Source organism: Simochromis diagramma, unplaced genomic scaffold (genome assembly GCF_900408965.1).
Source record: "Simochromis diagramma unplaced genomic scaffold, fSimDia1.1 OVJJ01000321.1, whole genome shotgun sequence".
Lineage (NCBI taxonomy): Eukaryota > Metazoa > Chordata > Actinopteri > Cichliformes > Cichlidae > Simochromis > Simochromis diagramma.
The window spans coordinates 14,879,807-14,897,198 of NW_024386772.1; the positions used below are offsets into that span (position 1 = coordinate 14,879,807).

The 17,392-nt window shown below is 39.5% G+C and overlaps 3 protein-coding genes across 4 annotated transcripts; all 3 read right to left on the reverse strand.

Annotated features, from left to right (window-relative positions):
- Positions 1–98: 98 nt before the first annotated feature.
- Positions 99–3,424, reverse strand: noxo1a (NADPH oxidase organizer 1a). Its single transcript, XM_040051623.1, has 8 exons — positions 3,282–3,424; positions 3,099–3,179; positions 2,936–3,008; positions 2,649–2,832; positions 2,244–2,434; positions 2,064–2,171; positions 1,819–1,936; positions 99–1,294 (listed from the first exon to the last, which is right to left on the reverse strand). The coding sequence occupies exons 1-8, from the start codon at positions 3,345–3,347 to the stop codon at positions 538–540; spliced, it is 1,578 nt and encodes a 525-aa protein (XP_039907557.1). The 5' UTR covers positions 3,348–3,424; the 3' UTR covers positions 99–537.
- Positions 3,425–4,945: 1,521 nt separating this feature from the next.
- On the reverse strand, positions 4,946–11,245 carry gid4 (GID complex subunit 4 homolog). The gene is made up of 6 exons (XM_040051635.1): positions 10,878–11,245; positions 10,389–10,448; positions 9,462–9,569; positions 8,712–8,813; positions 8,485–8,615; positions 4,946–6,447 (listed from the first exon to the last, which is right to left on the reverse strand). The coding sequence occupies exons 1-6, from the start codon at positions 11,100–11,102 to the stop codon at positions 6,384–6,386; spliced, it is 690 nt and encodes a 229-aa protein (XP_039907569.1). The 5' UTR covers positions 11,103–11,245; the 3' UTR covers positions 4,946–6,383.
- Positions 11,113–17,122, reverse strand: drc3 (dynein regulatory complex subunit 3). 2 transcript variants are annotated; one of them, XM_040051611.1, is made up of 12 exons: positions 16,602–17,120; positions 16,392–16,508; positions 16,114–16,280; positions 15,884–16,030; positions 15,289–15,408; positions 15,089–15,201; positions 14,809–14,983; positions 14,581–14,712; positions 14,345–14,415; positions 13,966–14,089; positions 13,508–13,639; positions 11,113–13,042 (listed from the first exon to the last, which is right to left on the reverse strand). In XM_040051611.1, the coding sequence occupies exons 1-12, from the start codon at positions 16,759–16,761 to the stop codon at positions 12,947–12,949; spliced, it is 1,554 nt and encodes a 517-aa protein (XP_039907545.1). In that variant the 5' UTR covers positions 16,762–17,120; the 3' UTR covers positions 11,113–12,946. The 2 variants fall into 2 exon arrangements, with proteins under 2 accessions (XP_039907545.1, XP_039907535.1); XM_040051601.1 differs by having other exon boundaries at positions 15,089–15,408; positions 16,602–17,122.
- Positions 17,123–17,392: the final 270 nt, after the last annotated feature.

Sequence of the window (17,392 nt, forward strand, 5' to 3'; positions counted from 1 at the left end):
CTGATTTTATGACATTCAAAACCGAACTGCAACATTTTCCTTCTAACTTCATGTGTTTGAAACAAGGTTTAGATGTGAAACATGCCAAAACAAACAGGTTGAGTTCCCCAAAATGCTTTTATTTGCTCTCAGCTACTCAGTAACACGAGTGCACCCAGATCATGATGAAGTGTGTGTTCTGTGTTGACTATCCACACGCGCAGGCGGTGGGATAGGCTGCGAAGGTTTTTCAACAGGAATTTAAACAACTTCCACACACTGGTATGCAGACAAACATTTACTTTTCCTGCAGTCAAAATGAGCAGATGAGCCATCGTTTGTGGAATCTACACAGACTATATGCATATAAGGCACAACACAAGGCTTCCAGTATGGAAAATAAAACGAGGCATGTTAAATGATCGATTGGTCAAAGTGGTGATGATACAGGAGCTATCACATATTCATCTAATCATCTAAAACAAAAGAACAGTTGTTCTTCTGTACTTTTTACTCCAACAGTGACAAAAATAAAGCTTTACTTTTCAAACAGGAACTTTATCGGCTGATGATCTCAGCTTGTGTGGGTGACAGAGCACCTTTTGCTGCATTCTTGCGGGTGACAGAAGTACACCGGGAGAGGATCTCCTGGGCGCCCGGTCTGGGTGGCACCTTGGGTATTTTGGGTGATTTGTAGAGCGTGGGATCAGAGACACTCGAGATCAGCCTCCCCCCTGGGCCGCTCGTTGGGCTGAGGGTGTTGCTCGTCCCCGGTGGAGGCGTGCGGCTGAGACGCAGCCATTCATCATTGGCAGTGGGGCTCAGGTTCAGGGACGAGTTAAAGCTGGAGTCGTCACTGAAGCTGAAGTCGGTGCTGTCGCTCATAAAGCTATCCTCACTATCCTCCGTCTGACTCCTGGAGAGGACGCGTTCTTCGTCCTCTCCATCCATCTTCACCGTGATCACGGGCGGAGGAGGGTGAGAGGGAGAGGTGGGTGAAGTGGAGATATCGGTAGCAGCACTGGTACTGTTTGCAGCAGGCTGTGCATGAGGTTGTTCAGACAAAACCTCAAGAGACACAGACCTCTGCCTACTCTCCGGCAGGATCAGGAGAGGTGACGAAGACCTTACGGGGGGATGTTGCAGCAGGCTTCCTTGGGAGAGGCTCAGTTGGGAGTGCTGTTCCAGATTCGAGGATGGAACGAGAAGGGAAGTGTGGCGGCGCTGATCCAGGTGATGGGAAGCGTTATGAATATGAGGGTAGCGGTGGGGCTGCAGTATCATGGTGGGAATATAACCCATTTTCCCACTGGATCTGTTAGATGACAAGAATGAAGAAATCAAAGTAATTTAAAATTGGAAATCATGCATCGTTCTTTTATTTCCACATACATGGCTACATAACAAGTGTCAGGCCTTTTGTGCTACTTTAAGCCATGACAACCGATGTTATGAAAGAAATCCAGTTAAATCAGGCTGTGCTATGGTACAAAATTCTTCTATTTATTCTTTTTTAAATTCGGAAGAGATTTAAATTTCTTTTTCAAAGGAAATTACCATGAAAACATAATCGGTCATTAACTGTCTGTGCTTAAAATAGATTATTCATCTCATTTGAGTTGCCTCTGCTGATTGGTTGACAGGGCAGTGACACTCACTGAGCCTGTCTTTTCTTTTATCAGCTGTTCATCGTTGCGTACTAATGTTCATGCGACCCAACCTGTGTTTCTGGCTTTTTGGCAGTCACAGAGAAAGATCTGGGTGGCTGCAACTCTCATGGCTTGCAAGAATCTGTAACAAAATGACTTGAAATAAAAGTTTCAGCCCAGGCTAGAATACCTGACGAGCCACCAGCCATTTTCAGACTTCTGCAGGACTGCCACCACAGCACCTGTGGTTACGGTCACCTCGTCAGTTTTGGTGGCCTTGTAGCTCTTGACTGCAGTGTAGAGTGCTCCTGGAGAGAGAATGAAGGATTAGACATAATGCTTTGCAATATGAATGATATTCACTGAATAAGGAAATACATAATGAGAGTGCAATGTCGTGACAAAGGGTACAAGAAAAACTGTAACTATGTGTACCTTTTTCAGGAATCTCCTCATGATCTTCATTATCATCATTTGTCCTCTCCAGATAGGGTGCAGGAAACCAGGCCATCCGCCTGTCTTCAGTCTCCACCAGCCACCATCCTGAATCACCAGAAACATGCATTTTACTGCTCACATTGAGTTATCCGTGTTAACTGAAAGCTGTCGGCTCACCTCCTTTGTCTTTGATGACCACATCGAGTTTGTCACCCTTGGCCACTTTCAAAGGTTTGTTCTTGAAGTCTTTGGTGTCATACGGGGCGACACACGTGTATGCTTCTGTGATAAACGGCTGGGTCACTTCACCGGCGTTTGCGTGAAGTCCTTCGCTTCTGAGTTCATCCTCCGGGGGCATGATGATGATGCTGAGGAGGAAGAGCAACACAGACGTGCACAATGTCAGAGTCATGCATTCATCTTGCATTATACATATTTATTTATGTACTCGTGCACTCAGAAGATTGAACCTGCAGATACAAGATTTTGCAAATGTTACGGTCCCTAAATTAGATCTGTGTGGGTAACTTTAACTAAAAGCTATTATAAAACATTTATTGTGTAATAAATGTTTAGCCGTACCAGTTTTTGGCAAAGTCCGGCTGCAGGTCCTGGTCTTTAGGGTTCAAGAACTGGATGAGCTCTGCAGACTGAGACACTCGCTGGTCACAGGACAGGACTGCATTGCAATATTTCTGCAAATATTTCAGGCGCACCAGTGACTTGGTTGGGGCTTTCCCTCGACTTTTTTGCTTCACCCTCCCCTCTGAAATCCCAGAGAACGATTTTAGTTACAATCCCATCGGTCTGTAAGTGAACCATGCGATTCTTGTAAAGCAGCAAGTGTGGTCTACATGACCCGAACATACCTCGAAATCTGGGGACAATTCTGTCAGATTTTCTCAGCTTGTTTGCAGGTGGGAATGCTTTCTTCAGTTGTTTCTGTGAGAAATAATTTGAGTAACAAAACAAAAGTTACCTGGATATGTGCAACTTGGAAAAAACAAAAGAAAGAAGGTGTTTTATACTCACGTGCATTTTCATGAATTCTCGAAAACGTCTGTAAATCACAACACTGCTCTCGTCGGACCAAAGCACAGAAGTCTTGTAAAACTGGAAAAGAAAAGGCAGCTTTTCTCAGGAGAGGCACGCATTTTATTTAATAAAAATACCCACACATAGAACCAGGAAAGTGAAAAATCCTTTGCTGCTTACTTTGGTCTTTTCCTTCTGCAGTACTCCAACTAGATGGATGCTTATGGGATACTGCTTAGCCTCCATAATGACAGCACAGATGGGTGCTTGGGAGCTGCAGTCAAACTAGCTCAGCCTTTTCCAGGTATGTGACTGAAGCAGTGAGGCTCTGCAGGTGAATTTATGCTTCCTCCACATGAGCAGGTGTGGCTCTGGTTTACGTAGGCAACCAGAGGGGGGAAATCTGCAGTTGTGTACATGCTGGAAATTCTTGCAAATTAGCTTTGGTGCATATCACATAAAATATATTTTCACAAAAAAGTTGAATTTATATTGATATTTATATAAAACTGCAGTTTTTGTTTTTTTAGTGTTCATTTTTGAAAAAAGAACAGAATTTACTCCTGATTTTCTCTCTCTTTCTTTCTTTGTTACACACACACACACACACACACACAGTTGTATTTCCATGACAGTGACTTACATTCATTTCCTGGAGACTTTGTCTAATCCAAATGTAAAGCTTAATGTTAATTTTGTTTGATAATATGTTGTGTGATGTTTCGTTCTGTGTAGCACTTTTTTTTTTACAAGAAGAAAAAAAGTAGAATAAATTAAACACAGAAATGATTAAAAATTTTTTTTACATATTAGAGGATCAATTTGCATGATCATGAAGATAATGAAGTAGCACAAATGACACATATGGTGTAATGAAAAGAACAACTAGTGTTTGTAATGGTAGCGTTGCTAGTTTATTTTATTAATTTACAAAAATACCTGACAATATAGAGCACCACTTCTTTTAAATCCATACAGCTTTGATTCTGATATATAAATATGGATTTATTATGCACGCCTATGAAAGTGGGTTTTTTTTGTGTGTGAGTAATTATTGGATTTCCTGCTGTTGGTCTAAAACCAAAGACCATAAAGTATTGCTGCAGACAACTACTCATAACTAATTTCTTAAGAAAGAAACCACCATTGTTAAAGCCAGATGAGGAAGTTAGTGGGGGAAAAAATGGCATCTCTTTCCTTCTGTGGGCCGTAAATATTTCTTCCTGTCTTCTGAGGAATTTTGATCTGTGGCACGTAGGCCAACGTGGTGACAATTTTTGTTTTCTTTCTAGACTTTTATGTTCTTTGATTGCCATCAGCAGCCTGCGGATAACCCCCAAAGCAAAAATATTCATTTAGTCTCTGCCCATTTCATTCGGTTAAATGTTGTTTAAAAAAATAAAATAAAATAAAAGCTGAAGCAGCTCAACATAGATATATTTTATTTTCTCTTAGCATTTAACACTAAAGGAAGATCAAACCAGTGAAATGTTTAACAATGCAAAACTCTTTTATTTGAGCAAGTCTTGATAAATAGCTTTCTCATGGTCACTGTGATAGAGTTGGCATTAGTGACTACTTCCTCATTCAGTGCAGGCTGAAACAGAGGTGAGACTCAAACAATGGGTAACTTTGACTTTTCAGCACTTCCAGCATGTTAGAGGGACTACTGCCCAAACAGCTAAACAACAGTATTGATATCGGCTGAGATGGTCACAAGAGAAAAGCAGTTTGGTTTGTGTGGTCAGCTACTGCTAGCTGCTGTTACATGTGATCCAAACTGTACCAAGTAATCGCTCTGTTATTATAAAACACTCTTTAAAGAGCAGCCAACCATACAAACATGTATCAAAGTTATTTATTTCTCCTCACAGCAGAGTTAGAATACACCATCTTTCATAAAGCAGGACTTCTGTCATGACTTAATTACAGACTCCAAAATAAACATTCCTTCTACATTGCACATTTTACAGTTTTTTGTTAATCATGTAACAAGAGTCATTAGGATAGTAATATCTGCGATCCCCTCGCTTGAGTTAAAAGACTGTAGTGTGAATAGCATTCGCACATCAACTTATACCCGAGGTCTGAGCTTTAGCTTAGCCAGATAACACAGTTTCTCTCACATTATTAAATGTTCATGATTTCAAATAAAGCAACATTAAACTAGTCACCCATCTTAAAAACAACAGGAGCTTTACAGTTAAAATTGTAAGGCAGCAGGTTTTTCCTAAAGCATCAAAGGTGGTTTTATTCTTTTTCCATCAAGCTTTCATAACCACACACAGGTGCTTTTAAACATTACAGCAACACATTATTTGATTCTCCAATTTGTTACACTGCAGTCAGAGCTCTGCGTTCATTTTTTGTGTTCAATCTGAAGTATTCCAAACTCTTCCCAGAAATATTTTACTTGGCACAAAACCCCCCCCAAAAAAACCCATCAATCTCAACTAGATTATGAGTCACTGGTTACAGTTGCTGTGCTTCAGGTTGATGGTTAGTATAATTACCCCCCCCTTACAGTTTACTCCTGATTTAAAATAAATAAATCTCCCTTAAACAGAAGTGATCTGAAAATTAAAATAAAAACTAAAATTAAGTGGTGTAAGAAATTCGACCCATTATTAATCTTTGGCTTGCATAGATAAACACTTTACAAAGTTGAGATGATTTTTCAAAAAGCTGCAGCTTTTTACAAACAAGGTTTTCACTCATTTCCAGCTCATACATATCAGGATTACTAAAATACATATTGCCTGAACATTACAGCAGCATACCATCCCTGATCATATAGAACCTGCATAAAAGCTCTCATGCATCTCTGCTTGTTGCGCGTCTAACTCGTTAATCATCACAGGTCCTCAAAGATTTTGTATCTTTCAAATAAGATAAATATATTAAGCTTTACTCTTCCCCCCCAACTCTTAAAAGCAACACTTTGTCTTAACAGAAACAAATGGACGAAATCTGTTTTGAACTACTGAGGAATTTTTTTTTTACAAGTGCAGGAAAAACAAACAAACAAAACCAGAAAACAAATTTCAATCTGCCGCAGCAACTGTGAGAAAATTCCACGTCTCACAGATCTTCCTTATGGTTCTTCATCTGTGCCTTCTTTCTATCAGTCCAGCAGAAGAGTGTCTGACCAGCTGTGTTTTTCCTTGCCAGTGAGGAAAATGGGTCACCTCCATTCTTGGCATTAAAGGATTCTCCATCCCGTTTAAGCACAGGGCAGCATGAACCTTCTTTTATGTCACTCCGCATCCCTGCGCAGCCACGTCACCGAAATTCGTAAATAGGCATACTGTGCTCTCGAATATGGTTCAGGCTTAAAGACTGGTACCTGCAGAAAATAAGTTGGAAAAACAAAAACCAATCAGACATGTGTTCATGTGAAAAACTGCAAACTTAAAGTAACCGGCGCTACTTGGGTACTTTAAGACTCAGAAAACAAAGTTTTTGCAAATGGCGCAGATTCAGTTTTAATTTGAAAAAGTAAACAACTGGCAAAGAGAGAGACACTTCTGGAAACATTCCTGATAGGATCTCATCTGCTGCAATAATTAAGCCAAACATTGTGCACATTATACCACAATGTATCAGCGTTTAAGAATTTCGCCTGTAAAATGGCAGCTATGCCCTAAACATCAAGCATGGTTTGGGTAAAGAATCATACAGTGATCATTGTCTGCATGTTTGACTAAATTCTTTCTAAACCTGTAGGAGGAGGAGTCATTTTTGTCAATTGTGGGTGACTGATGCCTTGGGATCGAATAAGCCCATCAGTCCTTCGGCTGACTGAGTTAATAGTACAAATGGCAATTTTATTTATATAGCACATTTAATTCTAAGTACAGTAAATGTGCTTCACACAGAGAGATTAGAAACATTACAACTTGTGTAGGTTTTACAATGCTTTCAGGCAGTAACATGAGTGAAATGACAGCAATATGAGGCCATAACAAGTTATAGAAAAGAATACAAAGGACTGTTGAAAGCAATTTAAAACTTAAGTAAACATGAGGAAATATTATTACCTTCAGGAATTATATCAATGTTGTGTGAGTACACCTATTCAAATTGAGATGACTCCCTCTAGTGATACATAATAACCCTGACACCGTTCCAATTTATTCCCACTTTGCACCACCTCCCAATTTATATTTTTCTGCTATTATAGCCACCATATAGTCCTGGCTTACTTTCAGTAGCAGAGCATTTATTACCACTGCTACTCTTCCCCTTTACAATCCCAATACCAAAAAACTTGTACAAATGAATAAAAACAAACAGTGATTTGTAAATTTCAGAACAAAATGTTTGAACTGCACAAGTGTAACACTTAAATACTTTAACTCATTTTGAAGTTGATGTAACAACATGTCTGAAAAGTGCATCTAAGAGGCAAAGTTTCCCAGAAGCAAGGATGGTTGGAGCTTAGCAATCGACAGGAAACCGCATCTAGAAACTATTGAACAAATTCAGAAAAACGTTTCATAACACAGAATTGTGAAGACTGAATATCTGATTTACAGTATCATATCAAAGACTGAGAATCTGAAGAAATCAGCACACAAGACTAAAAATCATCAATTCTTTTGTTTCTGCTTCTCTAATTCAGATTCAGATTGTGTTGAAGGTCAAGGAAATTGAAATACCTTTTGGAAAATAAGAAAGCTGGTCCTTATGACAAAAAAGGAGATTGACCACCTGGCTTGTTGGCAATACTCTAACAAGCCAGCATCTCTCTGGTATATGAGTGCATTAGTGCCTATAATTGGCAGCTTGTACATCTGGAACAAGCACGATCAGTGCTAAAAGGTATATGCGGGTTTTAGAACATATCCTCTCATCCATAAGTCTTTTCTCCCCACAGGAGGCCTTCAATATTTCAGCAAGACAATGCTAAACCATATACTGCATCAATTACAGCAGCATGGCTTCATAGTTGAAGAGTCCAGGTGCTGAACTGCCTGCCTGCAGTCCAGACCTTTCACCAACTAAAAACATTTGGCACATAGTGAAACAAAATGTACAACAAAGCCAACTCGGGGCAGTTGGGCAGCTACAATTCTATGAAGACGAAAGCCCAGCAGCTGAACTTGTCTGTTCCAGGTAGTTTACAGAAGATTAAGAAAATAGGAGGCTACACATTGGTAAACACAACCCTTTCTCAACTTTTGAGACGCGTTTCTGGCATCAAATTACAAATGAGTTAATATTTTTCTTAAAATGGTACATTTGATCCGTTTTATTTGTACTACTGTAAATAAAAGTTTACGATTTGCAAAATTTTACACAACATTCCAACAAACGCATGGATGCAAAGTCACGCGGCTGAGGTGCATGTGTGAAAACTGTTTTAATGATTAGTAATTACCACTCTGAGCTCCGATGATAATAGTAACCCTCAATAGTGGCTGTGGACTTCTGGAAGCAGATGTAGTAGAAACCTGCAAAGGAGGCACCACTGATATCTTTGATCGTGTGGTCTGGAACTAGAAACTGCTCCTGAGTGCACAACAAGAGCAGAGGTTAAAGTCTGACCCCAAGCTGAGAACATGCACAAATTAATTTCACAGCTAAAATGAATGACAGAGTGCCAACCTTCCACCTCATGAAGATATAGTCACTGTTTTCCAGTGCATCATAGTCAAAGTCATCAGAGTTGAAGTTCCTGGCATATTTGCAAAAAGCCTTAAACTTGCTCTGGTGACAAAACAGAAGAGCAGGAAATAAATACCAACATCTGCAACAGATCTTCTGACAGTAACCATTTGGATATAAAAGAGTTGGTAAACAGGTGTCAGCAATCACATTAATTAAAGCACTGCATCATTAGTAACACCTGTGCTACTCATACTCCTTAATATCAGGTCAAAAAACAAAAAAACAAAAGTGTTGTGAAATAGGCTTTGATTCCCCTACTTTATCTTCTGCCATGTAGAAGATAAAGTAGTATAAGTGTTAAATAACACAACAGATGTTATTTAACACCCATTGTTAGCTGAAAAATCAGGAATGGCGAAGCAATGACCTCCACACACAACATTAGGAAAGGCTTTCCTGAAAGACATGAGGACACAAACTGCCCTCAAACTGGTTAGATAAGGAGCTGTGGCGACTTTAACTGTGCCCTTTTGAGAAAAAGCTGTGTCATGGTATCCAGTTTTCCAAGCTAGAGAAAACTGACACATGTCCAAAAACTTAAAAATCAATGATGAAGAAAACTAAAAGCACGTTGTTCGTTCACATGCACTTTAATGATCAAGTACTACTTCTTTGATCATTGTAAAATTATTAACAGCACTTCCTGCATCAGTTAAAATCAGTAAATTAAAAATCAGCAGGACTTACCCAGTGTTTTTTATCCACATCCTCATCCGCATCCCACTTTCTAGTTAAAAATGGCCTTTTCCGGCTGATCATTTCTCCAGCGAAGAACGTTGTTAGAGTTGGATACTCCTGCCAGACACAGAATGAATTAGGAAGGAAAGATAAAATGGGACTGTTCGCAACGTGATTTGGTACTCGTTTTAAAACTGCATTTATCCTGCACTGTGCAAATAGCCTATTCAAATGTCCAGATTTCCTGTGATTTACATGTTGATAGGCAGGGCTTAAGCTTCAGGATCAGCAGAATAGATGTAGTGCATTATTCCTTTTCATCTGGCTGCTTTCACAATTTCTTAAAATATGGTACTGTATAACATAAAAATAATAAAGCGGCAATAAGAGGAATGCTCCCTTGCTTTAATTTTCTCATGGATACCAGGTGAGCTTTAATACAATTCCTTCACTCACAACCTGACTTCTCATCTTTCACTCGCTCTGCCAAAGCTGAACTTTAACCCAAGATCCCCCTGACCTTTTTGCTTCCATATGTTACATAATGTAATGGGTATACAGCTGACACTTGAGCTTAAGCATGTGTGGTTAGCCCTAAAGGCCTCACATCTAGCCAAATCTACTTTGCTTAAGTTGAATGAATGGGATTGTTCTAGGGAAAGTTTAAAAAAAAAAAAAAAAAAAAAAAGGAGTTGGTTGATGCAACCAAGCTGGCCATTATTTAACTAAAGTTAAACTTGGCTCTTCTTTTACTCATAAGTTGATTGATTACATTTTTAAGATTTTTTGCTTTTGAAGTGGAAACGTTGTGAACCACTGGTCTAATGTACTCTGTCACATTGCAGTCTGCTTAAAGCGAGTGGAAACCAGTCAGTGGAACGACTTCAAAAGAATAAAGGTCAGTCTTACTACTCATGATGTAGCTGGGAGACTTACCTCAGTCAGGCCATTGATTTTCAGGTAGCCACACAAATACGAGTCCTCTACAGTCACATGCTGAGAAAGACAGAACACATATTTTACTGATGGTTCCACATGACAAGCACAAAATCCTTCATGGTAACAAGAAAACTGTCTGTAAGTTGGTGGGAAAGCTCACCGAGATGGGAAATATTATATTAGCTGTGTCAACACCAGCTGCTATATTAATACTGCAATTTAGGTAGCTTTGAGGGGGGGTTAAACGCCAACTTGTCTGTGAAACATCGGTTTTTAAAGCCAAGTTGTCCCAAATTCAAACTCCAAAAGAAGACATAAGGTCATTAAGCTAGCTCAAAATTTGCTCAACATGTAGGAAGAGCAACAAAAACAAAAAATGAGCTAATGAAGCTAACATCTGGAAAGATAGCAAGTTAGCAACTATGGATGCACAGAGTCTACTCATATGCAGACTTTGTATATAACTATACCGGACCACAAAATTACCTGCAAGACCACCTCAACGTCGTACGAGTTGCCTTTACTCTTCTGGTATCCACGAAATTGTGCGCCGCTATACAGAAGCGAGGTGGCCACCCCCGGCTGGTGGGTGTTGATCGGGGCAGGGGGGACGAGAGAGGCCGAGGATGGGCAGGCCGATCGGGTGGTGCCGCGGTACTCTGCTCGGACAGGCATGACGAGCGATAAGGTGCCACCGTCAGCAACCGTCATGAGCTTTGTCACCGGGAACACCGCAGTTGCAGAGAGAAAAAGTGGGTGCTGAGACAGGAGGACCTGTCAGCTGCGTAAATTCTCAGAGCTCCAAAACTTCGCTCAAATGAAAACCTAGTCCGAGAACTCGCTTCTGCCAAACGCCTCTTCCCTGAATTTGATTGGCTGGGAACTGGCGCGCGGCTGCTTCAGCTGGATTCTTATTGGAAAAGGCACCGAAAGTCATTCTGGGTATTGTATTCAAATCTCACGCAGTTCAGGATTTTTTTCTTTTAACAGTAGCTTTATTTATACACTTTAACACAGACAGCGACCAACTCACGTTTGCATGATTTAGTATATTAAAAAAAACATGGGTCTGAAGTGCTGAAATCATACAATATTTTAGAAAGTGTTGAGATCAATTAAGGTTAATTCACAGCAGTTCAATTACATAATTAGGTAAACAAAAGAGCAGAATGGTCAACGGCTCACCAATCTGGAAAAAAACAGTGTATACAAATTGTGTAACAATTTCAGTTCCATAACATGCAATTGTAAAGACTAAATATCTCTTCATCTACAGCACATAAAATCATCAAAAGATTCAGAGAAAATCTCTGCCTCAGAGACAAGGCTCAAAATCACTGCATTACACACAGGTGCTATTCCAGTGCATGGACTCAGGAACGCTTCCCAAAAAACCATAATTTGCTGTGCCGTCCACAAATACAGGTTAAACATCCATGATGGAAAAAAGAAGACACGTTATTCACATACACCACCGTCTTTTCTAGACTAATGCTCATTTACAGTGCTGTGAAAAACTATTTTACCAATTCCAATATATATATATACCAATATATTAGTTTATTCATGCCAACAGTCAAACATGGTGGTGGTAGTGTGGATGGTCTGGGGCAGCTTGTGGCCATGATGTCTTCATCAGTACATTTGGTTCTATGTAAAAAAAAATGTCCACTTGGGTGTTTCCTAAGTCAGGAATATCAGTGGATGATGTAGGGTGGTGGAAAGAAATGGGGCAGGGGTAGGGGTGGGGGTCAGGGGGATGAAAGCAAGAGATGTTTGCAAACAGTCTCTGACAAAAAAATAACATCAACAAACAAACTTGTGAATACATTACTGCATTGCACACCGACCAAAATTTTCCACGTGTGGGACTAATAAAGGTTTATCTTATCTTACATTTTTCCTCTTCCAATGCTTTCCAGGCTTCCTGTAATTTGATCTCTATATTTTCAACATTCTTTGTATTTTGCATTGCCTTTGCTGTCTCTTGCATTTTTTTCTCCTTCTTAAGTGCTTTTTGAGCTTCTAACAATGCCTTCTTTACATTTTCAGTCTCATTTCTTGCCTCCTGTTTACCCCCTTTTCTTCCTCAAGTGTTTTCTGGACATTCAATAACTCCTTCTTTAGCTGTTCAGCTTCCTTCTTTGCATTCTCCAGTTCGTTTGTTGCCTCCTGCCTTTTACTTTTCTCCTCTTCAAGCGCTTTAAGGACTTCCTGTAATTCTTTCTTGGCATTTTCCGCTTCCCGTTTTGTGTTTTGAAGTTCCTTTTTTGCCATCTGTGTTACACTTTTCTCCTCTTCAAATACTTTCTGCACTTCCAACAGTTGTTTTGTATTTTTGCTTGCTGCTTTCTCCTTTTCTTCCCTTTCTGTGCTTTCTTGACATTCAGCACTTCCCGCTTTGCACTTATAACTTTCTTCTCTTTATTTTCTATTCAATTTCTTTGACCTACGACCTCCACTTTTCACTTCGTCAAGGGCTTTTGGATTTTAAGATTCCTTGTTTACACTCCACCGTTTTGCTTATTGTTCTTGAGGCCGCCAAGTGGTTTCCACTATATCAACTCCTCCAGCTGCTCCCTCAAATTATCCACATATCTGTGGATGTCTGAGATGTTCATGCGGTTCCGCTTCAGTTCCTCATCTCGTATCTGTAAAAAGCAACAAAGCCATCAAACAAATAAATAGTCTTTGATCAAAGAAATATTAAAATAGAGTGCAAAAGTCTTGAGTCCCCCTCTCATTTCTTTATATTTTGCTAAGAAAATGGGAAATGCATGCAGTGATTTATTGAAAGGCGTAAAAAAACAACTGGAAAACAAAGCAGAGCCTGAAAATCAGTATTTATTATGTCCACCTTTATTCTTCAACACAGTTTGAACTCTCTTAGTCGTAGTTTTCAGGAATAGTTGAAGGACATTCAAATCTCTTCTTTGGATTCTGTTCTCTCAAGAAACACTATTGGAAATCCTACAGAACTACTGCTCAAGATCACTTAAAAAATACAAAAAGATTTGGTTACTTGGAAGCAACATATAAAGAAATGACGGTAAGTACAAGATTTATATGTCGACTTTACATTAGACTGTTTGTTTAATGTAATTTCAGTTCTCTACCCCCTTAATGAGGGCCTCCTTCCAGGCACTGATGCCTGTAGTCAGCTGAGTCTCTCGGTCATTGATCTTCAGGAGGTGGTTATCGTGGGCTGTGGCCAGTGCATCTATCACGGCATCTCTGTCTTCAAACAGCTAAAATATAAAACATAGGCGTGACAGAATGAGGCCAGTGATACTGTTAGCACACCATGTTTTAAGCTCACCTGAAGAAATATATTATACTTGATCTGGAATTGAAAAAAATATAATGCAGTTTTTGTATTTTCTTTGATTCTTTTTCTTTTTTCACTCTTTGAAAACTACACGCAATGATCTGCACCCTCTATTCATGCACAGTTATCTGTTAGATTAACAAAGACCAGAACAGAGACAGAAACTTGCAGGGTTGTTTTTTCAGCCATATATTTGTAACCATATATTTTGTAATACCAGTTTGGCTTATAAAGGACGACACTGACCATTATAACATCATCTGGCAAGTCCTCCTTCCGGGCGTCTCTGGCCACTGTCTGCAAGATTTTAGCAGCAACTATTTGCATCTTCTGATAATAGTCATCTTCAAGATCTCGACAGTGGGAGAACGTATTGTTTTGTTAAAGAAATCACTCACACAGGAAAACATCTGTTTGATTAAACCCCATTAAACCCTCATTTGTGCTACGACACTCTGGTGAGTTGATGAACCACTTTCTTCTGCTTATCCAGTTTAAGGTTGCAGGGACAGGTCACCAGTGAGTCAGAGTGCTCATGACTATATAATTACTAGCATACAGTAATGAGTGTTTTTAGAATGTTTTTGAGGCAGTTCTGTTATTTTCCTGTAAAAAAAAAGGATATATCCCCTGTGCGATTTCACTGAAGTGTCTAACCATGTCTGAGATTCTGCTCTCAAAAGTTTTGATCTTCTCCTAAAATGACCAAGCAGAATCACTTTGATTAAATGTGAAACACAGACATACAGTCTCATGACATATCAAGTATTTTAACATAATTTATAAAATAAGAAATTTCATGAGATTTCATTGAGATATTTTACAAATTATACAAGTGTACAAACTCTAGCATACACTAACCTCCATCTCGCTGACCAGCTGAAACTCCAGTGTCATAAGGTTTTTACAGAGCCGGTTAATTTCATCATTGCAGTGGTCAATCTTGACTTTGCGTACCTCTGGGTCTGATAACTGCTGCAACTCTTCTGTCCGCTTTAAAGGAGAAAACACAAAATATCATCTCATGCTGAGTCACTGCATTCATGTAAATCACTGTGCACACGGAAAAGGCGATTGCTCCCTGCTTGCCTCTTTGTGTTCATGATTAAACTTTGCTAACATCTGCGATGCCTTCTCCTGGCAGTCTGTCACAGCCTTTTCTTGGCAACTGAAGAAAGACTTCACCTCTGTCTCCCTTCGTTTGTGCTCAGCCAAGCCCCTTTCAAATAACTGTGTACACAGCTCCCCCATTTGGTGCTCAAATGTGAGTGCAAGGTCAAGGAACCAAAAGGAATGATTGGTTTAGCCTGTACTATGACAATAATAACAATGCACGCATGGATCAGGAAACCAGGATGATAAAAGATATCTTTGAATCAGAGAATCCACTCCTGGTGCACAGTGCAGTGTTTGTGCTTTTGGATCATCTTTAAACATGGTCCTAAACAGATAAGAGCCATTAAGGAACTCCACAAAGGCATCCTGCACAAAAAACAACAAAAAAGAAAACATAAGTGTCAGACTGTATGTATACAAATCAACAGATGACTCACAAAAAAAAGATAGTACTCGGTGTAATTTTAGCTCAGCTTCGTGTCTTTGTCGAGCCTCATCAGCCTGGTGTAGCTCCAGCTCTTCAAGTCTCATTTTCTCAAGGACATAGTGATATTTCATAGATGCTTCCTTTCTCTGTACGTACACAGAAATAAAATTTTGTTACTCTGCATCAACCAGCAATTCATAAATGCACATGAGGATGACTTTCAAACAAGCTTGGGTACAGTCAGCTTTACTGTTACATCTGTCTCCCTCTCATTCACACACATACTCTGTTTTGCTTCTGCTGACCTTCCTTCTTCTCTCTAGAGTACACCTCCATTTCTCCAGACTCTCTTCCACCTGCTCGCTACTCTCACTACGGATCCCATTTTCATCTGCAAACATCGTAGTCAACCTGTCCATCACCACTGCAAACAAAAAGGGGCTCAGGTGTAATCCTATCCCCATCTTGAACTAATTTGTCACTCCTTCTGCACACCTCACCACTGTCTCACTGTCCTCATACATGTCCTAGGCTTGGGTATACTCATACTCTGTAAATGTGTATGTAAATGCTACTTTAAAGGTAAGCGTAGAACAAATTGTAGATTGGGTTTGCACTTACTGTCTTCTGGTCAAGTATTCTGGAGTCTAGGAACATCAACTTTGGAAAGTAGCCAGCGATGAAAAATCTGTAATCACCCTCGTTTAGGAAAGGATTTCCAAACAGGTTGAACGCTGCCAGGTTCTTGAACTTCCTGAGGTAGAGCACCTTTGAAATGCATTAGGTTAATTAAACAGTATCACATGAATGTTTCCTCATACTTGCATGGCAAATGCTGAAACGTTTCTTACATTATCCAACTGTCCAATTAGGTTGTTTGAAATGAAGAAGTGAGTTAGGTTCTCAAGTGTGTCCATATTTTCAATGACAGAGATTTTGTTGTTGGATAGATTCAGCACTTCAAGCTTCTGCACACACTCCAGACCCTCTATTTTCTCAATCTTGTTGAATGACAGATCTGAGGGACACATTCGAAATGACTCTCATCATTACCAGTAGATTCTGAGCTGATATAAGATGGCAGTGCCTACACATCATTTGGTCAACAAGAACAAACTTTGTATCTTACTAAGCCACGTCAGGTTAATCAGATGGTCCAGTCCCTGGATCTTTTCTATAGCATTGTTATTTAACTCAAGTTTGGACAAAGATGAGAAGTCCCATAAGTGATCAATCTTCAGGATGTCTGAAAATGTATAAAAATGCATCCTCTCACTCAAACAAAATCAGCATGCTAAACATTGCTACATTCCTCATCACCTTCATGATTTCCCCTTACTTTTGTACTCCAGTCTTAATTTCTGGACTTCATTAAAGTGGATTTGGCTCGCATCTGGAAAACGCAGGATGTGATCTGGTTTAAACTGTTCATGCACAGCATGCTGCAGGATCTCTTTGTCCATCGACGTGGGCTCAGAGATAATATATTCCGAGCTCATGCTGCTGTTTTGTGACCAGAGACAGACTTGGCATCACTTTACACTCTGATAAAAAAAAAAGAAAGAAAAGAAAAATATGTCATTAAAAACAAACAAAACTTAAGAAACCAGGAAGGGGGTAAATGCTTTTTCACATCATTGTATGCACATTTGAGGGTATTGCTCTGAATATACTGCCAAACACCGTCATTGGCTCTCTAAGATATAAATAAATGAATTTAGCCAAAGCCAAACCTAACTACTGCTGTTTTTGTCACCGTAAAACGCTTAAAAAGACAGAAAAACAGCTGGTGTTATCGATAAATTCAGTATGCCGCTACTTACCCCTGTTGTTTACGCTCAGTTACATAGCAACAGGTTCATTTTAAGCTGCATTCAAGTACTTGATCCCGTTGAAAAAGGCATCAACCTGAGACAAGACTCTGTAAGAGTTTTGCTTTAACCATAAATTCTGTCTTTTAAGTCTGAGGTTATCTTGTAATGTACATGTATGTCTTATATTCATAAAAGCACCACAAGTCGAAATTGTGTTTAGTTGGGATCACACATTTTGTGAATTTTTTGGGGGGGTAGGTAGCTTTTTCAAGATATGAGCTATTTATAGTCAACAACAATGAACGTTCATTTTTTA

What these genes read in the sequence shown, in the direction of transcription:
- noxo1a (XM_040051623.1), bottom strand. Translation starts at nt 3,347, where the DNA reads ATGGAGGCTAAGCAGTATCCCATAAGCATCCATCTAGTTGGAGTACTG. An exon ending in TGAGGAGATTCCTGAAAAAG is followed by an intron (nt 1,937 to 2,063) that starts GTACACATAGTT and finishes TTCTCTCTCCAG; the next exon opens with GAGCACTCTACACTGCAGTC. An exon ending in AATGGCTGGTGGCTCGTCAG is followed by an intron (nt 1,295 to 1,818) that starts GTATTCTAGCCT and finishes GTCATCTAACAG; the next exon opens with ATCCAGTGGGAAAATGGGTT.
- gid4 (XM_040051635.1), bottom strand. Translation starts at nt 11,102, where the DNA reads ATGACGGTTGCTGACGGTGGCACCTTATCGCTCGTCATGCCTGTCCGA. An exon ending in AAATCAATGGCCTGACTGAG is followed by an intron (nt 9,570 to 10,388) that starts GTAAGTCTCCCA and finishes TGTGTCTGGCAG; the next exon opens with GAGTATCCAACTCTAACAAC. An exon ending in ATATCTTCATGAGGTGGAAG is followed by an intron (nt 8,616 to 8,711) that starts GTTGGCACTCTG and finishes TTGTGCACTCAG; the next exon opens with GAGCAGTTTCTAGTTCCAGA.
- drc3 (XM_040051601.1), bottom strand. Translation starts at nt 16,761, where the DNA reads ATGAGCTCGGAATATATTATCTCTGAGCCCACGTCGATGGACAAAGAG. An exon ending in TGCCAGATGATGTTATAATG is followed by an intron (nt 13,640 to 13,965) that starts GTCAGTGTCGTC and finishes TTTATATTTTAG; the next exon opens with CTGTTTGAAGACAGAGATGC. An exon ending in AGGAGGCCCTCATTAAGGGG is followed by an intron (nt 13,043 to 13,507) that starts GTAGAGAACTGA and finishes TGCTTTTTACAG; the next exon opens with ATACGAGATGAGGAACTGAA.